Raw genomic sequence first — 21,856 nt, 5'->3', positions numbered from 1 at the left:
TTCTACAGATAGGGTTTTTTTTCTCCCCCATTTGGGGGGGGGGGAATTTACTTCAGTGACTTTGGGACAAATTAAAAAGTTCTAAACTCTGAAGAAACAAACAGAAGACTTTTGACAAGCCAGTACCAAAAAGTTCATAGAAAAATGGCGCTGTGAAGTAATGGAATTTTTCCATGAATTCTCTGAAGCTCCCTCGCACACATCCCCTAGTCATCCATTCGGATGGGTAAATGGTTGAGTAGGCCTCTCTGACGAAGGGGTACATGAGCCTAGGCCTGAGTGAAGGAAACGGCCTAAGTGCTCTGAGCAAAAGTGGCTCCATGTGCAAAGGTTCCCCCACTTGATGCAAATAAGCAAGGAGGAGCCAGGACAACAGCTCCGTGTCCACACGGGAGGGGAGAGAAGGGCCGGCAATGGGAGGGAGCGGCCAGGGGAAGACACCAGACAAGACGCCTCCATGAAAGGTGTACTTTCAATATTAAGTGCAGCCGGAAACTCTAGACGGATTTTCAGCAGGAGTATTTCATGTTCTGATTAAGCATTAAAAGTATCACTTTGAAAAAAATAGTATCACTTTGACAAGGGGAAAGGAAGTTATTTTTCCAAGAAATGATATTGGGTCAGCTGTATGTTCAGATGGAAAAACTGAATTTTGATCCCTACACTTTTTAGTATATACAAAAAGTAATTCCATTCACTAAATTAAAGACTTTTTCCCACCAAGACACCAATACATGAGAAGGCATGCCACGGAATGAGACAAGGTATGTGCAATATGTACTTGTACACAAATTATGCATCTATAAAATCTCCACGACATTAGAAGATAAAAACCTACTATCTAATAGGAAAACAGAAAGAGCCTTATACAGGCATTTCACAAAAGAGGATGTGCTATTACTTAATAGGCATTCAATGAGATGGATCGAGACAGTGGCTGCAACAATGGGTTCAAACGTAACCAATGTGAGGACAGCATGTGACCAGCCGCGTTTCATTCTGCTGTGCACACGGGTGAAGAGGCTCTGCATGGAACCAATAGCACCGAACAACTGTAAACAGACGAAAAGGTTCTCAATTTGTCTCATTTGTTACCAAGACTTTCAAATGACTACCACAAGGAGTTAACACTGCCTACTCATCAAAAAGGCTACATGCAGTAAGATAAACGAAAGCAAGTTTCGTGAGGATGTAGAACAATGCGCCCAGGCTCTCAAATGATGCCGGGAATTCTAACTGTAGCGGCACTGCACGATTTCATGTGGCTTTCCCAGCTAGAGCCTCGAACGCTCACCAAACAATCTTTTGCTGCATGGGCCTGGTAAGAAAGTGGGAGAAGATGCTGACTGTTCACCTGTGAATAATTGAGACTAGGATGTGCCATCCTGCTGTGCATGAAATGAACCTTCTGCGAAGCAAAAGCAGGGAGAGCGTTACCAGCAAGAGCCAGGCGTGGAGGGTGCCCTCTGGACCTGAGATTCCTGGGTAGTGACTCGCCTGGATCCAGGTGATGGCTATGCCGTTAGAGCAGCGGCAGGCAGCGCACCAGGTGCCAGAGCGTGAGACTGGTGGACCTGACAACGCCCGCAGCGCGGAAAGCGGAGCGCGTTTGTGCAGGAGGCTGACTTGCAGAGTGGGGGCCTCTGGGCACTTCTTAGGGGAGTTGAACTTGCTGACCCTCAGAAGTAGAACTGAGTGTCTTTGAGCTGAGGCTTGGTGGAATGGGGTGCTTCTGGGCATTGAATTCAGGGAGCTGGGATCACTGAACCACAGATCTTCAGCCCAATGCCTTAATGTTGAGGTTTACAGCAAAGCGGTATGCCTCTTTTGGTATTTGTTAGCAGACCTGAAACTTTGTAACATGTCCTGATAAGCAACTACCCTGAGCATCACTCACTGGCATTATAATTTACTCACTTCCTTAACAAACCCTTTAATCGTGAATTTTGTTTAGGAGTTTCTGTGTAGCCACTGCAATGGATATTAGAAACTAGGAAAGTAAAATAATAAAGCTGTTTGGAAATATCTGTTGAAGTTGACTGTACATTCATTCACTTTGTTTTTTTAAAAAAATGTTTTATTAGGGGTTGTTACAACTCTTATCACAATCCATACATACATCAATTGTGTAAAGCACATCTGTACATTCACTGCCCTCATCATTTTCAAAGCATTTGCTCTCCACTTAAGCCCTTTGCATAGGGTCCTCTTTTTCCCCCCTCCCCCCCGCTCCCCCTCCCTCCTGAGCCCTTGATAATTTATAAATTATTATTTTGCCATATCTTGTACTACCTGATGTCTCCCTTCACCCACTTTTCTGCTGTCCGTCCCCCAGGGAGGAGGTCACATGTAGATTCTTGTAATCGGTTCCCCCTTTCCAACCACTCTCCCTCTACCCTCCTAGTATCACCACTCACACCCTGGTCCTGAAGGGATCATCCACCCTGGATTCCCTGTGTTTCCAGCTCCTATCTGCACCAGTGTACATCCTGTGCTCTATCCAGACTTGGAAGGCAGAATTCGGATCATGGGGGTGTGGGGGGAGGAAGCATTTAGGAACTAGAGGAAAGCTGTATTCTTCATTGGTGCTACCTCGCACCCTGACTGACTCATCTCCTCCCCTAGACCCCTCTGCAAGGGGATCTCCAGTGGCTGACAAATGGGCTTTGGGTCTCCACTCTGCACTTCCCCCTTCATTCACTATGGTAAGATTTTTTTGTTGTTGTGATGATGCCTTATACCTGATCCCTTCGACACCTCGTGATCACACAGGCTGGTGTGCTTCTTCCATGTGGGCTTTGTTGCTTCTGAGCTAGATGGCTGCTTGTCTACCTTCAAGCCTTTAAGCCTTTAAGACCCCAGACGCTATCTCTTTTGATAGCCGGGCACCATCACTCATCGATTCACTTTGTAACCCAGCAATTTAAATTCTAGTTATAGACACAACTGAAATGTTTGTAAATATTTACCAAAGGGCACATATAAAAATATGGATATATAAATTTTCAGTATATTCATCCTGGGGTAACTAAATTCTATTTTTATAAAGGTCAGGAAGAAGCAACAAATGACTCTGTTAAGAGATTATCCAGGAGCCAAGTTGGCACGATGGGGTTTTTTTTTGGAAGGGGGGGTGGGGGTGGGCACACAATTAAACCTGTGACAAAGGCCTAGCAAAAAATTAGAGTAAGGGTCTTGAAAGAGGAGGGAGCGCAACGTTTCCTGTGAGGTGCTCAGAGATGGTTCTTGAGCACTGACGCTGACGTGAAGGTGCCCTTACTCCCAGTTCAGTGAGGAAGGCATTGCTGGCGGAAAGAATCGTCTGCAAAAGCTGAAGACAAAGTTAGAAAACCAAAAAAAGCAAACTCACTGCCCAGGAGTTCATTCTGACTCAGAGGGACCCTATGCGACAGAGTAGAACTGCCCCTGTGCCTTTCCAGGGCAGCCTCAAACTTTCTCCCCAGAGCTTTTGTTGGGTTCGAACTTCTGACCTTGCTGTTAGCAGTTAAACTTGTAACTCGCCACACCACCAGGGCTCCTTTCAGCAAGGAGGAAAGCAAAAAGTAGGGAGGTAAGGATGGTAACTTTCCGTTTTCCCCCAAATTTGTTTATGATGGTGTTTTACGTGGGAACTGTTCTGGTCTTCACTGCCCCATGATAACCTGGAAGACGTTACAGCCTGGGAGACCGCAGAACCCCAGCTCCAACAGTGCCGGGCATACATACAGTATGTGTGTGTGGGGGGGGGCTCATAAACTGTCGAAGGAATATATGAAGCAAGGCTTGGAAAAAAAATTAAAAAAGAGATTATCCGGATCCCTCCACGAGTTGAGGTGTCTCCTGGTTTCATCAATGTTGTTGAAGGATGTGTGCATGTACCAGTTTTTATTAATCTACCCTTCTACTGAAGGGAATTTAAGCTGCTTCCAGCGTCTTACTATTGTTGTAGTACAACGAACAAGGTGGAGCAAGCATCTGTTGGGATCTGGTTCTTATTTCTTGATTTCTTGAGGGTATATGCCCATTAATGTTATTTCTGGGTCATAGGGTAGTTCAATTTCCATCTGTTTTAGGTATTGCCATATCGCCTTTCATAGTGGCTGGATATATTTACAAGTCCACCATCAGTGGAAAAGAGTTCCTATATCCCACCACACCCATGTCTGTTGGGGAGTGAGGAGGGATAGCTGACTACCAGGTGGAGGAGGAGAGATTGAGGATGCTCTTGGGGCAGGGTCTTCAGTGATGGTCAGTAGGAGAGATGAACTGAACTAGGGCATCTGGGAGGAACCCGGGGAAACTAAACTCTGACCTTTGGGGTCATGTCTCAGAGGCTGCATTGGTGAGACCCCAAATGGGAACTCCACTGAGGAACTGGACTCTACTCCAGACACACTTGTAACCTGAGGACTTAAGCCGGAAAACACATGGTGTCCTGTTGGTTGGTGAACAAACAAGGTCTTGGTACAATGCTCGGTATGCTGCATTAAGACACGAAGGATCCAGGCAATGCTGTGATGGCCATCCTGTTGAAGTATGCTTATGCTTGTTCACATTAGTTTTTCTCAGAGGTGCATCACTACTGGGGCTCACCCTGTTGACACTGTGTTTTTATTTTATTATTTTTTGGAAAATGAAACCCAGGATGTTGAGCCTACAGAGAAATATACCAAGGGTTTGGGGGAAAGGAGTTATTGAGGGGTGGGTAAGACAAGACGGGCATGATGTTAAGAAGTCCAGGGGGAAAAAAAGTATATTTTGGAAAACATGTAGGAGTATGCAAGAAAATTGTTCGATTAGGTTCGACATGATTGGGTTATGGAATGATATGACTTATGTATTGGCTCCCAGCTACAGTAAAGCAAATAGACACGAAATACATAAAGAAAGGCACAGATCCAGGAATGGGTTTTGGCCTCGCATTAAATCCTAGCCCCAACTTAAGAGGAATCAGTTTTTCCATCATGGCCCTGCTTGATACCTTTTTGAAATGACCACTGACGAGAAGGGTGCTACAGTCAAGTGTGGTGAAGAAAGAAGATGGTGCCCGGCTAGCAATCAGAATGGTGTTTGGTGTCTTTGAGGCGTCTAATCAAATAAGCAGCCATCCATGTGAGGAGTCCACTAAGTCCATACGGCAGAAGCACACCTGCTTGTGTGACCCACAGATGACACTTACAAAACTCAAATACAGTGAGGAGAAAAGCATCAGGGTGAAAATTATGAACGCCCAATTTGTGGAGGGCTATGGGGGGCAGTGAGCACCGAAATCCCATCTGCAGAGGATCTAGTCAGGCTGAGCCACTGGCAGATGCACTCCAGCCCCAGGCAAGAGTCTCCATCAGCCTTACCGACGGGCAGAGACCATTGAGATGCTGATTATGCTGGTTCCAACTTGACCACCCTACAGACTCGACTTGAATTTGTTCTGGGTGCAAGTATTTCTGACTGGCTGCAGGACAGACATTTCTTCCCTGGCTTTATAATTGTTAGTGGTCTTTTCCTACTCCTTATTAGTATTTTTGTCTGTATACTATTATGTTTTTATCCTTAGCCAATTTAGCGTGACTTTGTTTTCTATTGCTTTCTGTTGGATCCCTCAGCTGTGAAGCACAGGAGTGGATGCATAATGATAATAGTGGAAACAAGGGGATCTAGGGAACACAAGGGGGAGGGGAGAGGAAGGGAGTAACTAATGAAGACGGGAAGGGGAAGGGAGCCTTAGGATGGATTGTGATTGCATAAATAATCTTAAGGACCATTTAACTTTGGGGGGAGGATGAAATGCTCAAAAATAGATGTGGGGCTGATTGTACAATTCTCCATGAGATGATGGAATGATTAAACTATTGAATAATATGATATGTAAGTTACTTACCAATAAAGCTGTTGGGAGAAAAGTAAAAAAAGAGAAAGATATTCCCCAGGAGGAAGGGTGGTGAGTGGCTGGAGGGGTGCATCAGAGGGATTTCTGGGGCTTTGGTAATACTGTGTTCGCAGAGCTATGTTCACATTGTGAAAATTCACTGAGCCATACAATAAAACTTTCATTATATAAACAAAAAATTATCAATCTGGCTGTGTGTTCAGAATATACAGGGTTTTATGGGGACAGAGCTGAAGGTATAAATCAATTAGGAGATGCATGCAATAATCCAGGTAAGAGATGGTGGTGGTTTAGGGCAGTTAATTCATGGCAGAGGATGGTCTTCAAAAACCGTGTGGAAAAAATGAATTAGGAAACATGAAAATTCCTATGACTTCTTTGAAACCTCCATATTCAATTGGAGATGTCAACCTGGGTGGTAGATATACCTTCCTGGAACTCAGTGTGTTAGGCAGGGTTCTCCAGAGAAACAAAAGCAGGACATTTATGATGATATATACACTGTATATACTCGAGTATAAGCCAACCTGAATAACAGCCAAGGCACCTAATTTTATCACAAAAACTGCATTAAAAATGTGCTGAAAAACTTGGCTTATACACCAAGTATATACAGTGTGTGCATATATACATATATACACACATATATGTATGTAAAAGAATAGGCTTATACAGCGAGAAGGACTATAACAGATAACTAAGTCCACACAGCAGTACAAAGGGCTCAGTTCAACTCACTTTTGTGGAACAGTTAATATACTAACACTCATTCAACTCACTGGAGCTGCCAGTCCGAGGTCAATACAGCTGACAGTGGAGTCTTCCCTCAGGCAAGACAGGCAGTCTGCTCAAAGGCAGCAGAAAGCAGTGTGGGTTGGCAACAGTCAGAATCACGGGAGCTTAGTGAAGCTGGCCCCGACTGGATCTCAAACTCAAGTGATGCATGGCAAGAGGATCCACCAGCCTCAAGCTCAAGCAATGTACATGATGTATGTGCCAGCAGCATGGCGAAGCAGGTCTCAAAAGAGCCTCAAGCTCTAGTGACAAGATCCTTGGGTCGGCTTGGCCCACAGGTAGTGCAGCACAAGTCAAAGCAAAGAACTAGCTCAAGTAGTAGCACACTGGCTGGATCACCAGGGAGCAAGAGAGATGGGATGCCAGCCTTCTTTATCTCAGTCACACTCCAATCAAGTTGTGACCTGATTAAATTCTGCCCACGTGTTCTCATTGCAGCCTAGTTGGCACCATGGCTCTAACTGTAACACTCAGGGAGAGGTTTTGACTGTAGAGCACTGTGGGTAAGAGTGGAGCATCACACTGGAGCAAAACACTAAGGGCATGCAACAGAGCAGCAAAGGGAGAAAAACAACGACTACCAATGAATAGCTGGGGAATGCCAAAAATACACTTTGGGAACAGAGTGGGGCACCCCATCAGACTCGACTGGAAAAACACTCCTAAAGGTAAAAAAAAAAAACCAACAAAAAACAGACCTGGAACTATTTATAGATTTTTCCTTTTTTGTCATTGGCTTTTTGCTGTTACTTTGCTGTGCTTTTGTTTGTTTTGTTTTGTTTGGCTTTGCCTTGTTTTTGCGCGTATTATTGTCTCTGCATGTCTATCTAGATAAGATAGGTGGAATAAACAATCTGGAGGAGAAAACAACAGGACCGATGGTAGTGGGGGGTGACATGGGAGAGAGGGAGGCAGGAGAAAGGAAGGTGGGTGTCAACCAACCCAAGAATAAGGGAACAAGTGAACTAAAATCAATGGAGGGAAGGACACAGGATGTCTACTGGGGTGTAATCAAGGGCAATGTAACCTCCAGGAATTACAGAAACCCGAATGAAGGTCGAGCATGATAGTGGGACTAGAGGAAAGTAAAAGGAAATAGAGGAAAGAACTAGGAGGCAAAGGGCATTTATAGAAGTCTAAATACAGGCATGTATGCATGTAAATATATTTATATATAATGATAGGGAAATAGATCTATGTACTTTTATTTATATGTGACGCATTAAGGGAGCAGATGGACACTGGGCCTCTACTCGAGTACTCCTTAAATTGAAAAACATTGTGTTATAATAATCCAGCATTCTGTGATGCTCACATTCTTGACATGATAGCTGAAGACAAAATGAGAACATAAACAAATGTGTTGAAGAAAGCTGATGGTGTCCGGCTACCAAAAGATATAGCATCTGGAGTCCTAAAGGCTTGAAGATAAACAAGCGGCCATTTGCTGAGAAGCAACAAAGCCCACATGGAAGAAGCACACCAGCCTGTGTGATCATGAGGTGTTGATGGTATCAAGTATCAGGCTTTGAAGACCCAGAACTAAGTCATATCAATGTGAATGAGGGGGAGTACGAAGTGGATATCCAAAGCCCATCTGTAGTCAATTGGACACCCCCTTACAGAAGGGTCACAGGAAGAGATGAGCCAGTCATGATGCAGTAAAGCACCAATGAAACATACATTCCTCTAGTTCTTTAATGCTTCACCCCCACCCCCACTATCATATCCTCAATTCTACCTTACAAATCTGACTAGACCAAAACATGCACGCTGCTATAGTTAAGAGCCTGCAACACAGGGAATCCAGGACAGACGAACCCTTCAGGACCAATAATGAGAAAAGAGATGCCAGGAGGGGAAGAGAAAGGTGGAGGGGAGTAGGGGGAATCAATCACAAAGAGACATATAACACCACCACCACCCCTCTGGGGAAACAAACAACAGAAAAGTGGGTGAAGGGAGTCAGTAGACAGTGTAAAACATGAAAATAGTAATTTATAATTGATCAAGGGTTCATGAGGGAGGGAGGGGAAAAATGAAGAGCTGATACCAAGAGCTCAAGTAGAAAGAAAATTCATTGAAAATTATGATGGCAACATATGTACAAATGTGCTTGACACATTGGATGGATGTATGGATTGTGATAAAAGTTGTAAGAGCCCCTAATAAAATGACTTGAGAGAGAGCAAGGTATGGTATCAGACTCCATGGTTTAAAGTCTGACTGTATGCCAAGATTCAAACTACTCTCTTCAAAAGTTACAGTCTCTGAAACCCAGAGGGCTGCTCTACACTGTCCCATAGGTTCACTATGAGCTGGGATTGACTAGATGTCAGTGATCTTGGTTGTTTTTTATTTGTCTGTGTATTTGGTCCATTGATTAAAAGAGGAAAGGGTGAAAATATGAAGCTTAAATCAAGAAAATAGCTTAAGAGTAGAGCCTTTATGGATTGTCAGTTTCCTCCCCACCCCTAAAATTTCCTCTCATAAATCTGTGTCATGAATGGAGCACAAAAAATAAAATTTAGAATTGATGGCTATATATCCCAATCATAGCAACCTTGCCAAGACAGGGTAGATCTGCCTCCTGTGAGTTTACAAGACGGAAACTCTTTATAAGCGTATCAAGCTCCATCTTTCTCCTAAGGAGCAGCTGGTGGTTTTGAACTGCTGACCTCGCAGTTAAGTGTTCAACATGTAAGCACTACCTACGCCAGTCCCTCTGGGACAGCATCGATTCCATAGCAGTGAGTTTGGTTTGGATTTGGTTATATAACCACAATAAATCACTGCTTGCTATATCAACATGGGTTCTCTTAATGAGAGGGGGGTGATAGGATGAACAAACAATTCCAAGGCACAGGAATGGCATAGCCTTAGGGTGAGGTGGCATGTAGAAATCTTAATAATTGTGAAACACCAGAGGCAGAGACGTCTCAATTAACAACAGTGTACCTCAGGCATGCCTTGCACTTTCTTATACATTTCAAGAAACAGAAGAAAGACTGATACTCTAAAATGAAAACTAGGAAAAGCAGCACTGTGTTTTCCTCCTTACCTCCTTTGCCTGCAGAAACCTGTACCCCCACACCCTGATACATAGACGCCATTTGATTGTTGATGTCGATGCTGTGCACTGTATTGTGAACTTTACTTTCATACCTTTCCACTGCACCACTCCCTGTATAAACACTACCACCTGGTTTAAATGTTACAGTTCCACTGCACCACTCCCTGTATAAATATCACCGACTGGTTGAAATGTCGAAGCAGCACCATTCATCATCTGACTGGTTTGTCTTAAGATAAAGCGTCAAAGGAAATTAAAAGAAAAGACCAACTAAGTAAATCTACTCATTAAACTTTTGCTATATATACTCAACAGCCATAAAACAGATAATAATACATTTTAAACAGCAACAAAAACGCGGTTTCCCCAAGGACTGGGGGCCATGCCATCTCTCCTGAAGTGTAGCCATCAGGGAAGATCCCCTCCACCTCAAGTTTCCTGAGAGGAGATTAGCAGACCCGGATACTCTGCCATAAAGATGTATTGAAAACAATGTTTCCTTGTTGAATAGATTCTTCAACAATAATGCATTGTTTCAAGAAATCCTTATTAGAAACTAAGAGTGAACCTACTTAAGAACTAAGCTACTGTTCACAGAAGCCAGGCAGTCTCTGGAAGTAACAAAAGGAACTTACTACGGAGAGTGTATCTGCTTTTCACAATGTTCAACTGCTACTCTGTAACCGCAAAGTAGTACGGAATCTCTTTAGCAAACCCACGCCATCTATCATTGACTATATCAACTACATTCACTTAAGAGTTTTGCTGCACAATACTCCAGGTGTGCGTCAGGGTGGTACCCTTCCACCATGCTCATTCAATCCCTGTGCGGAGCAAATCACCAGAGAAGCTGGCTTCTAGGAAGAACGATGTGGCATCAGCTTTGGAGAAAGGCTTATCAACAACCTGTGATATGCAGATGACAGGCTGGTGCTGGCTGAAAGCAAGGACATGAGTCACTTGCTGATGAAGATTAAGGATTGAAGTCTTCAGTATGGATTACACTCAATATAATGAAAATCAAAATTCTCACAATTAGACCAATAGGTCACATCATGATTAAGAGGGAAAAAAGACTAAAGTGAAGAATTTTGTCTTGCTTGGACCTATATTCAATGTTCATGGAATCAGCAGTAAAGAGATCAAAAGACAAGTAACCTTAGGTAAATCTGCTGCACAAGACCTCTTTAGAATATTGAAAAGCAAAGACGTTACTTTGAGGCTTCAGGTGTGCCTGACCTAAGGCGTGGTTATGTTCCATCGTCAGGCACACCTTACAAGTCTGGATCTTTGACAAGTTTCTCAGGTAATTCTGATGCATGTTGAAATCCGAGAGACTGCCCTCTGCTACATGCTCTCTGAGTGGTTTTAGCACTGAGGAGTTCTAGAACTTGGAAGTAACTTTAAAAACTATTTCCTTATTGCCACACCAACAGAATCCTAATAGAGAAAGAATTTTAGACAACTTTTATTATGGTTTCACTGCAACGAAAATAATGTATGAAACCCAAATTTTATTCTGCCTCTACTCATTCAGACAAAGGAGAGATTATTGCTCTTTGCCATCACTTACACTACACGCTAAACGACCACTGAGTCCATTAACAGAGGAACCTTGACGATATGTGCCCGCAAAGGGGTAGGGGGATGGCAACTGCACTGTTAACACTACGTTAAAAGATCTGACAGTACAGATCCTGCACACCATGCAGAAATACTTCTAGATTTGTCTGATGTTATCGCAGACTCACTAGCATGTAGCTTTCCAGGAAAGAGAGACTTTGGCCTGGGGGACCAAGCTACCACTGAAGCCGTGTGAAACCTCTGTAAGAGACTATCAAAGTAAACCACTATGCTTCAGATTCTCACTCCCTCCAGTCAGCAACAGACAGGTAACCATGATGCCTTTAGTTGAACACAAACGCACACAGCTTCTCTGTGCCAAAGCTCCGCTGTGCTGCAGGGGCCCAGGTATCTACTGAATGAATCAAAGAGTCGTATAGAGAGCAAAACTATGACCCGAGGTAGATGAAGTGTGAATAAGAAAATGATTACCACTTGAAAGGGTTTCAGGAGGCTGGGTGTCCCCAGGCATAGACAAAGTGGTAAGGACAAGGAGGGGGAGGAACGTTCAGAGAAGAGCTTGCAGATATAAGGAAGTTGGCAGGTCGCATAATGGGTGCTCCTGTGGCCCAGTGGAAGCTGTGCCCTGTGTTGAACTAAAGGCATTGTGAAGGTCAGTGGGCTTAAGTTCAAGTGAGGAATAGGAAAATATAGAAGCAAGCAAGGACATCCATAAGTTAATCCATAAGTTAAAACTCTGCTCCCATACATGAGCGAGAACATAGTCGTGAGAATCGTGTGTGGCAGTGGAGAGGGGGAGGATAGTGTGCTCCCTGGCATTTAAAATAGAGTTTTGAAGGAGCGTGGCAGGCAGAGGTGGGGAACATTTCAGAACAAGGTGATCTTGTTTCTAGGCCACACATCTCCAAAAACCTCTCTTCATTCCGTCCCCAGCAACCCTGTTTTACGGTCACACCTGGGTCACACCTGGGACTGCCGGCGGCTGAACTAGAGCACGTCAGCAGCCAGATTCAACCAAGGATCCTCTGACAAGTTTCATTTCCTCTAGCTCACTTGCTCGGTTGCCCAGTCTCAGTGCAGAACTCCAATCCAGTTACCTTTTTCTACTGCAGCTCTCCTCTCACCATTTTATTTCCGTCTCTTCATTTCTTTCCTGACCCCATGTAGAACCCTCCCCTTGTACGTGTGTTTAATCCCCTGACTGTCCCTTGTCCTTCAATTTCCCTGGCAAAGTCCTAGTTGTTCTGACTTTTCCTGTGACACTAGGCTGTGAGAATTACTGGATCCATCTAGATAGACTGGAAACATTATAAATTAGTAATCCCGAATTTCAATAGGCCTTCTATAGTACCCAGCAATGCCCAGTTGTCTAGGGGTTCTCTCCCCAAGGCGCCATAGTAACTACATAATATCTTGTCCTTTCTCTTCAGTACTCCTAATCTACCACCATCCTTCCTGGTACCCTATTCCCACGGTCATTCTTCTTCTCTAATTATTTCTTCTTAGTTTCTTTGGCTGTCTCCTTTCTGGATTTAAAGGTCGAAACGTCAAGATATAAGACACAGGTCATCACTCTCATTACTCCACATTCTGCTCATGTAAACTCACCCACTTCTAAAGTACATCTATATGCTGATTCTCAAATGTCCCTCTTGCCCAGGCTAAAACCCAGGATATCTCAATTGCCATCATCTAATTATCACTTAATTAATTCCCCTACAAATAATACAGACCCCTTCCTGTAGCTAGAATAATTTTTTTGAAAAATAAATAGATTCATGCCATTTCCTTAGGTAAAACCTTTTGGTGACTCCCAAAGTATCTCAAAACAAATTCTGAAGGCAAGGCTCATAGGGCAGTGCACAAACCGGTCTCTGCCTCCCTCTGGAGCTGTACCTCCCTCTGCTCCAGCTCTTCCTTGGATGACCAAGTCCTGCCCAAGCTGCATGACCTTTTCATTTCATTCTTTGAGGACAAACTCGTTCCTAATTCTTGCCTTTATGTATTAATCTGGGTACATTAGAGAAACAAATCCACAGAAACTCATGTATAAGAGAGAGTTTCATATAAAGGGTAAGTACACATCCAGAAAACATCCCAACCCAGTGCTGCCCAAGCCCACAAGTCCAACTTTAACCCATATGTCCTACACCAATCCACAAAGTCCTCCTCCATCTCACAAAACACAGACTATGACACCGCCTGCAGGAGGAAAGCTGAGTCAGTGAATGTGTAGGCATCTCAGCGCTGGCAGGGGTCTCCACACGGCTGCTCCAGCACCCAGGGCTGCATCGGGGTAGGTCCATGTGGCTTCTCCTCGGGGATGTCTGGCAGGAAGTGAGCCTTGCCAGCTGAAAAGCAGGGAACTGGCTAAGGCACCCTGGTCCAACCATCAGAAACAAGAGACCCAAGAGCTAGAAAGGCGAGGCCTTCAATTAACCCCCGATGTGTTTATCGGTCAGGTTGGCACAATAAACTAACCACCTCACTTTACATATGCCATCCTCACTCTAGTTTTTGCCTGACTTCTCCATTTTCTGCAGTGTTCTTTAGCCTCAAACTCAAGGACTTCTCCATTTATCATCTTTCAAATCACAGTCTTACCTTCATAAGACTTGTTTTCCTTTGTTTTGTAAAATTGTACTTGTACATGAATTTGTGCATTTACTGGTGAAAGATGTTTGAATCATTTAACTGTGAATTCTTCAATGTTTTATGAAGCACATGGTATGCGCACCTCTGTACGCATACTCAGAGCACAGGGCAGTACCTGGAACATGGTAGACGCTGAGCCGGCAGTAACTACATAAAGACCTCCCTTATCCTTGCTGCAAAGGCTTTACCAGACAGCTGAAGACACAGTCTCTGCAGGGGACAACGGAATCAGTTCCCTCAGACGTGTCGGCACTGACCAAGCTGGCCCAGAAGAAAAAGCAGTACTGACTGTGACCAATTAGTTCTCTAATCTCTAGGTCAAACAAATCTGTCTTGAAGAAGTAAGGCCAGAGTGCTCCTTAAAGTCAAGAATGGCGAGACTTTGTCTTTCATCCTTTGGACATGTTGTCAGGAGACACCAGTCCTTGGAGAAGGCCTCATGCAGCAAAAAGAGGAAGGTCCTCAACGAGATGGACGGAACCTGTGGCTGCAGCAAAGGGCTCCAGCAGAGGAACTATTGAGGACGGCTCAGGACCAGGCAGGGTTTCACTCTATTGTGCGCAGGGTCACGGTGGGTCTGCACTGACTTGATGGCACCTAATAACCGTCTGTTCTTTCTGCTCGGGCAGCTCTATAAGGAGGAACTCATTTCATCTCAGACACTGATGGGGGCAGTTCTACCCTGCACTACAGGGTTACTATGAGTCATCACCACTCATTGACGATGAGTTTCAAAGAGACTACGTATATAATGGAGAGAGCTTGTCTGTAGCCATCCAGATAGCAGAGGGATGCTTAAACACATTTCATTTGAAATAAACCACCTGCATATGAATTGACTCTAGCCCTGGTGGCATAGTGGGCTACTCATTGGGCTGCTAACCGCAAGGTCAGCAGTTCAAAACCACCAGCCACTCTTCAGGAGAAAGATAGGGCTTTCTAAAGAGTACTCTTGCTCCTGTAAAGAATTACAGCCTCGGGAATCCAAAGGGGATGACAAACGGTCAGAATCGACTCAATGGCAGGGTGGGGGTCTTCTGGTTTTGCTTGTATGAATTGGAACCCTGCTAGCAAAACTTTTTTGACTCATGCTGTTGGCCTGTTCTCAGGTCTAGCCTACATTCTGGAAGACAGCAAAGAGAAATCTTCTCTGCACCTGAACTTTCCCAGCCTCTTTCCCCCTCTTGGTATAATTCACATATCATAAAACACGCTCTTTTAAAATGTACAGTTCATTCGTTTTAAGTGTATACTCAAAGTTATGCTACTAACAACACTAATTCCAGAATATTTCACCCTCTCCCCTCCAACAATAACTTACGCCCATGAGCAGTTTTTCGACCTCTCTCTCCCCCTAGCCCCTGGCAACCAACAGCTGGCTTTCTCTCTCTTGCTAGCCTTTTCCTGGTTTCTACACCTACGACACAGAAGCACGGAGAGACAGACTGGTTGCAGGATTACTTGGTAAAAGAGCAAGTATGGGAACACACGTATTGTCAGTAATTAAACTGTGTTTTAAAAAAGGAGCAAAATATGTACAGCTCACCTCTAAGAGATTTAATGTATAAAATCCTGAGAGTCTTTAGAATAACAACTCTTACGCAATGTGAACCTGGGGGTGGAGTACAAGTTAGAAATCTCTGGAAAGTGGCATGTCCCTGTTGGAAGGGTACTGTCCTAACAAGACAGTAGAGAAAGACATGCAAGCTATAAAGACAGATTAAGTGATTTGTAAGACAGATACATTTCTTTTCAATCCAGGTGCCCTATAGCCACATTTTAGGGTGTCCTCACTGGGTCCCCAAAATCATGCCCAATTTGTTCATGAATAATTAATGCAACAAGAGAACCAACGCTACTTGAGAAGATTTTCTGTTTACTGATAACTGCAAAATAACACAGGAAGTCTGACTTTCTTAGACTCTGCTGTCTGCATTTTCAAGTAAGTAAAAAAGTTACAAGCTTAAGTTATCCTTGTTAGCATCAATAAATGTGCACAATGGGCAGTTATCCCATGATGAGAATAAAATCATCAGAGTCCATTTATAAAACTAATTAGTCACACATTTTATTTAGAGCTCTTAATCGACACTGTAGATACCATTAAAGAAATCACACAGAAAAAGAAATCATCACTCAGAAAATCTGATCTCAACATTCTTTGTGCTTATTTTATAACACTACCAAAACAGTAAACCCAAAGGACAAACAAGTCAAAACCAAGTTATCTTATTAATAAAATTTTTCATTAAAAGTACGACTTCCAAACCAATGGACACTATACAATATAAAAGTCATCTCATTTTCAACCTAGAAACGATTTATTTGCCAGCATCTAATGACTGCTGGCACCTGCCACTGGGTGTGGAAGCCGCTTTTCTATTACAAGTTAGTTATTTTGAATTACAGAGATTTTTTCAAATGACACAATCTTTTTTTCCAAGATTGCTAAAATGCCTCTTCAATCGATTCTTTTATTCAATTGAACTATAAATGACACAAATAGCATTTAAAGTAGACTCTTCTTAACCACCAAATGTTTTACTAAACCTGTTATTAAATAAGTAAATTAACTTAAAAGAGAAGCTCTAATTATCTAGGGCAAAAGAAAACTTTGGTATTAACACATTAAAATTAGGAAATCAAAATATACTTTGTATGTAGCTTTACAGTATGATTTCGGAGTTATGGTAAATTGGAACATGTCTATACATGGAAATGTGAAATCCTTGTTCTTCAGTTACCTATACTATTGTGAGAAATGAACAGTCACATTATTCCAAATTGTTTATTTAAAGCACTAGCCTAAAGCTTCTTTCAAAGAGATGGATAGGTCACACAAAATAGTTTAGAGCGAATGAGGCACTTAATTTTTAAAAGCTTCTTTTCCATTCAGACAAGACACTAAGAATAAATGTTATTCCAATAAAGGTATCCAGAATACATCGATTTTGGTTCTCCCATCTGAGAGAAGGCTAAGCATAAACAACAAAACTTAAATATAATTGAAAGGGTGACTACAAAGAAAACAAACAACGAAACAAGTGGAGAGAATGGACGGGTTTGAGAAAATAAATACCTGCTGCCAATTAAACCTTTTGGAAAATACCAGAGCTTTTTAGAAATCTTTCTTAAATTATACCCAGGGGCCATGCACATCACCTGCGAAATCATTCTTTGAAAAGTAGTGTTAGGTAACTTACACAAATTATGTTTTCATTTCAAGAAGCAAATGAGAAATAAAATATACATTAAAATGCATCGTTTCTTTTTTGAAATAACTCCAAACTCACTGCCACTGAGTCGATGCTGACTCACAGCAACGCTACAGGACAGGGCAGAGCTATCCCTGAGGGTCTCTGAGGCGGTGGCAGCCCTGGTAGCAGAGTGTACTATACTGCTAATCACAAGGTCAGCAGTTGGAAACCACCAGGTAGCACATGGGAGAAAGATGAGGCTTTCTACTCCACTAAGGAGAAGGACATCAAGTTTGATGAAGTAGAGGGGCAGTGAAAAAGAGGAAGTCCCTCAAGGTGATAGTTTATCACTGTGACTGAAAAAAGGGGTTCAAGCGCACACAGGACTAGGCCGTGTTTCCTCCTGTTATGCATAAAGTTACTATGGGTCGGAACCAACACGATGGCACCTAACAACCACAAAGAGTTACAGTCTGAAAAGCACACTCTGTCCTGTAAGGTTACTATGAGTTGGAAGTATGAGTATGAAGTTCCATGGAAGAGAGAAGGCGGGGGGAAGGCAGGGGGCTTTTTCCTTGTTTTCAGAGACAGTCGTGCCTTCTCCAGGGAGCAGCTAGTGGCGTCAATCTGCTGGCTTTGCCATCAGGGTCACACATAACCTGCTATGCCACCAGGGCTTCTTTTTCAGATAGTCACTCTAAAACACTTTTAAAATTGGCTTTTTGAAGAATACCAAAAATAACCTTGCTTAAGAGTATGTTGGGTTAATTATATGAAACATAACATTTCATGAATCTATATCAAGTGAAATAATTGAGATTTAACTTTAAATTAAGACTATGCATTCCAGATATGACACCGGAATAAAAACTTTTTTTTCCAAAAAATACTTTGAAAAAAAACATATTTACTTCTTAAATAAATTTTGTTTGGGAACTATTTATATTCTTTGAGCTTAGAAATGTTTAGTTGAAAAGTCATAAAGACAAAATTGATTCAACAGTTATCAAAATGAAACGACAATATACAGTAAACAATTCACCCTCAGCAGAATAAATCACTTTAGGTGAACTCAGCTCCCCTAATTTTCATTTTGAAACTCTATCTTTCAGCTCCGTAACTGGCGGTATATTGCTGCATACATTGCCTAGGTTAAACGTGCAGAGGTGAAGTGTTAGAAGATTGCATAGTGACGCAATCCAAGAAGAACAAGATGTGAAGTCATACATTTCAAAGCTTGGAGGAGTCTTCAAGATCTAAGCCAGCACCCTCATTTTTCAGATGAGGAAACTGAGGCCCAAGCACATCAAACAATTTGACTAAAGTCACGAGTTGAGCCATTCATTCACGCAGCCACTCAAACACATACTGAAGGCTGCTGTCTAAAGGCCAGGCTCAGCACCAGGTGCTGAAATGAGCTGGAAGGTAGCTCTCCTGATTGCCCAGACAGTGCTTTTGCCTGGACATGATTCCTAAAATAAATACTTAGATTTCCTAATCGCTAAGATCTCCGAGAAGTGGACTGCAGCCTGTGTGAGACCAGGTCCACTTTCAGTTTCACATATTGAAGGAGAAATAACTGGGTCTGGCTTCAGAGAGGCCTCAATGGTGTTTACTTTTCATGATTAAACATTAACAAAGGGAGGCACAGTATTTCAAAGGAGTCCCCTTGCAATATAGTTATAACTCAAGGAAGTACAATCAGAAAATGCCCTAGATACACAAAGACGCTCACAGAGAGGGCAGCATACAAATTCAATGATTTGAGGTATCAATATAGATCTATTAAATCCAACAGCTCAAGTTTACACAAAGTAAACTTTGTAAATGTCTTTCCACTTCCATTAGATGTGGGTATATTTTTCTCCTATGTCCCATATAGTAAAAGACATGCAAACTAATGCCCTCTTCCAAGGATACATATATGTATTCCAGGCCTTTTCCCATCAAGTCAACTTTGAATTCCATTTGCTTAAAGGAAAATTAGATGAAAAGATAAACAAAATCTGAAATTCAGTGTGTTTGCTAAAAAGTTAAATTCTACAGATCATTAAAAATAGCATTAGTTCAAACTACAACATTTATAAGTTGTTTAGTTTTTGTTTTTGCTCTTAATTAAATAGGATGTACAGAGAATGACCCATCACCATAAACCATATCTCATTTTACTTAGACTTTGACATTTTCAAACAAAAACATTAAGCCTGGTACGTAAAGGGTTTGTGCATCTCGGTGCACAGTCGCTTCTGGGGAGGAGCTCTCTGGGAGCACACTGGCACAGCTCTTAGACAAAGCAATCCGTCAATAAGGCACTGAGAAATCTTCAGCAGCAGCACTCTGTGGACCTGGTGTCAGTGCACGAGACCAAACGGAACCACAGCTTCCAGAGCGCTCCAGATGACCTTCAGGTGATTTCTGATCCAACACAACCTTCGCTGAGGGTCTTGGAAGGCGCTCTGACTTGTCTGAAACCACTGTCAGCTCAGGACCAAAGTGCAGTTGGTGCTCTCCTACTTCTCGAACCTCCAGATCTGACTTGTATCTCGGGCATTACACGTGCTCATTTTGACATCAGGCCGGCCCTCAGGTGTCCGGTAAGCACTCAGGCACAGTCCTGAGTGTGGGTGAAAAATGCTTCCGTGTTCCTGAAAATGCCAAATAATGTTTGCTGGAACCGGGAGCCCATCTTTGGGACAAGCTTGCATTCCCACAGAATTTTTTTGCTCCTGGACTACTGCACACAGCTCTGTCACAGAATTAAACCGGATTTCCTTGTTAGAAGTGTATTCAAAGAATTGATTCCCACCTTGGCCATGGCATCCGAACAGCGAAAGATTCGCACCCGTGGGGTTGTTGTCAGGAGAATTATAATCTAGACATTCAGAAGAGATGCCAACACTGCGGACAGCTCCGTGCCAGCCTGGCCGATCCTCTGGGATGTGTAAGTTAGGAAACACGTTTTTCAAGTACCAGTCAAAGCTCTTGCATCTCAGCCGGTCTCGTATTAATTTTCTTTCAGAAATGTCACCGTAAACTTCTTTCCTCGCTGGAGGGTTTCGGTTGTAGAAATGCTGTTTATACTCATCCATCCATACTTCCGCTGCCCGAGCCGTATTCTGCAGGAAATTGGGCCTAGCATAGGGGGCCCGTTTGGGAAATACATGACCCACATGGGAACAGGGGTGGATCTCCAACTTCCCGCCACACTGCCACACCCGAAAAGAGAGCTCTAGGTTTTCACCTCCCCACACTTCCATTCCAGTGTCATAGGTTCCAAGGTACTCAAAGTATTTCTTGCTGACAGCAAACAGTCCTCCAGCCATGGTGGGCGACCTGATGGGGTCGATTCTTGAAGACCGCCTGTCTCTTTCCTGTTTGGGGACAGAATGCCACTGGAATGTTAAACGCCAATCAAACCCACCAATCATGGGCTCCCCTGTCTGCATGTAAAATTCAAACGTATTCCAGTCAATGGTATCTATCACGGGGCAAACCACTGCTGTCTCATCGCTACCAATCCTTTCCAGCAGTGGCTCCAGCCATCCAGAATTACATTCACAGTGGCAATCTAGGAAGGTGAGGACATCTCCCGTGGCAAAAGTGGCCCCAATCAGGCGGGCCCGAACCAGCCCCTCTCGCTTATTGGTTCTAATCAAGCGGACTCTATCGAGATTGCTGATGTAACTTTCAAGCTGGGTCTTCAAATACACTCTGTCACTCAGGTCATCAACCAGGATGATCTCCTTCAAAAGGACGGCGGGGGACGTCTCTAAAACGCTGTGGATGGTGCGGAGCAGAGTGGACCAGGCTTCGTTGTAGAAAGCTATGATGACCGAGGTGGTGGGGAGGCTCCGGTAGTTGAAGGTCTTGGCTTTACACTCATACATTCTTCTATCCTCTATATGGCGGTGCAGGGAGATCCTGTCACTGAGGTAGATGTTGATGGCGTACCTCTCAATGAGCTCTTCTACCTGCTTCTGCTCACCGTCGGTGAGCTGCAGTTTGCTGGCTTTCCCCCACTCCCCCAGGGCATGGGAATCGGCCGGAGGCTTCTCATACAGCGGCCGGGACAAATCCACCGGCTTCGCCTCCGAGTCAGTTAGCTGCCTCTGTGACCGCCCCCTGGGCAGGCCGGCTCCGGAGGAGGAATGGAAGCCGGACACGGAGAGCTCCAGGAGGACATAGCCCACGGTTAAAAGCGCCAGCAGCAGGCAGCCCTTGCCTGCCCAGGTCCACCTCACGGCCATCTGGATCGGCGCGGCCCTGGCGCCCACGCAGCCACGAGCGCCCCCGCGGAGGGGAAGGGGGCTCCTGGCTCAGGTAGGGGCGAGCTTCCCAGCAGGTCCCTCCTTTCGCGGCGGCCTCGCGGTCCCCCTCCGGCCACGACGGCTTTCCAGGGTCACCTGAGCGCCCTCGGTCCTCGGCCTCCGGCACAGCCCCAACTTCTCGCTCCCTCACTTCCTCCGGATCGGCTCACAACTTTTCACCAACTCGGCGGCCAACACCCCACCGTCCCGACGCCCGGGACTAACCCCTCCCCTTCCCACTGGCTCCCCCTGGTGGTTGCGGCGCGCAGCGCCTCCGCCCGGCACGGCCCCGCGCGGCGCGATCGTGGGGGCGGGGCCGCCGCGGAGCGGGACCGCCCCCGAGGCGCCGGACCGCCCC

General features: G+C 44.1%; 2 protein-coding genes across 5 annotated transcripts in view; both read right to left on the bottom strand.

Annotated features, from left to right (window-relative positions):
- POC1B (POC1 centriolar protein B) overlaps positions 1–21,856 on the bottom strand; it is a 120,439-nt gene that overhangs the window by 97,660 nt on the left and 923 nt on the right. The gene's annotated exons all lie outside the window — the stretch shown is intronic.
- Positions 13,418–21,718, bottom strand: GALNT4 (polypeptide N-acetylgalactosaminyltransferase 4). The gene has a single exon (XM_075551193.1). The coding sequence runs from the start codon at positions 21,436–21,438 to the stop codon at positions 19,702–19,704; it is 1,737 nt and encodes a 578-aa protein (XP_075407308.1). The 5' UTR covers positions 21,439–21,718; the 3' UTR covers positions 13,418–19,701.

Source organism: Tenrec ecaudatus, chromosome 6, assembly GCF_050624435.1.
Source record: "Tenrec ecaudatus isolate mTenEca1 chromosome 6, mTenEca1.hap1, whole genome shotgun sequence".
NCBI lineage: Eukaryota > Metazoa > Chordata > Mammalia > Afrosoricida > Tenrecidae > Tenrec > Tenrec ecaudatus.
Note: the sequence above shows the minus strand (reverse complement) of the source record. Positions and strands in the feature narration are given on the sequence as shown.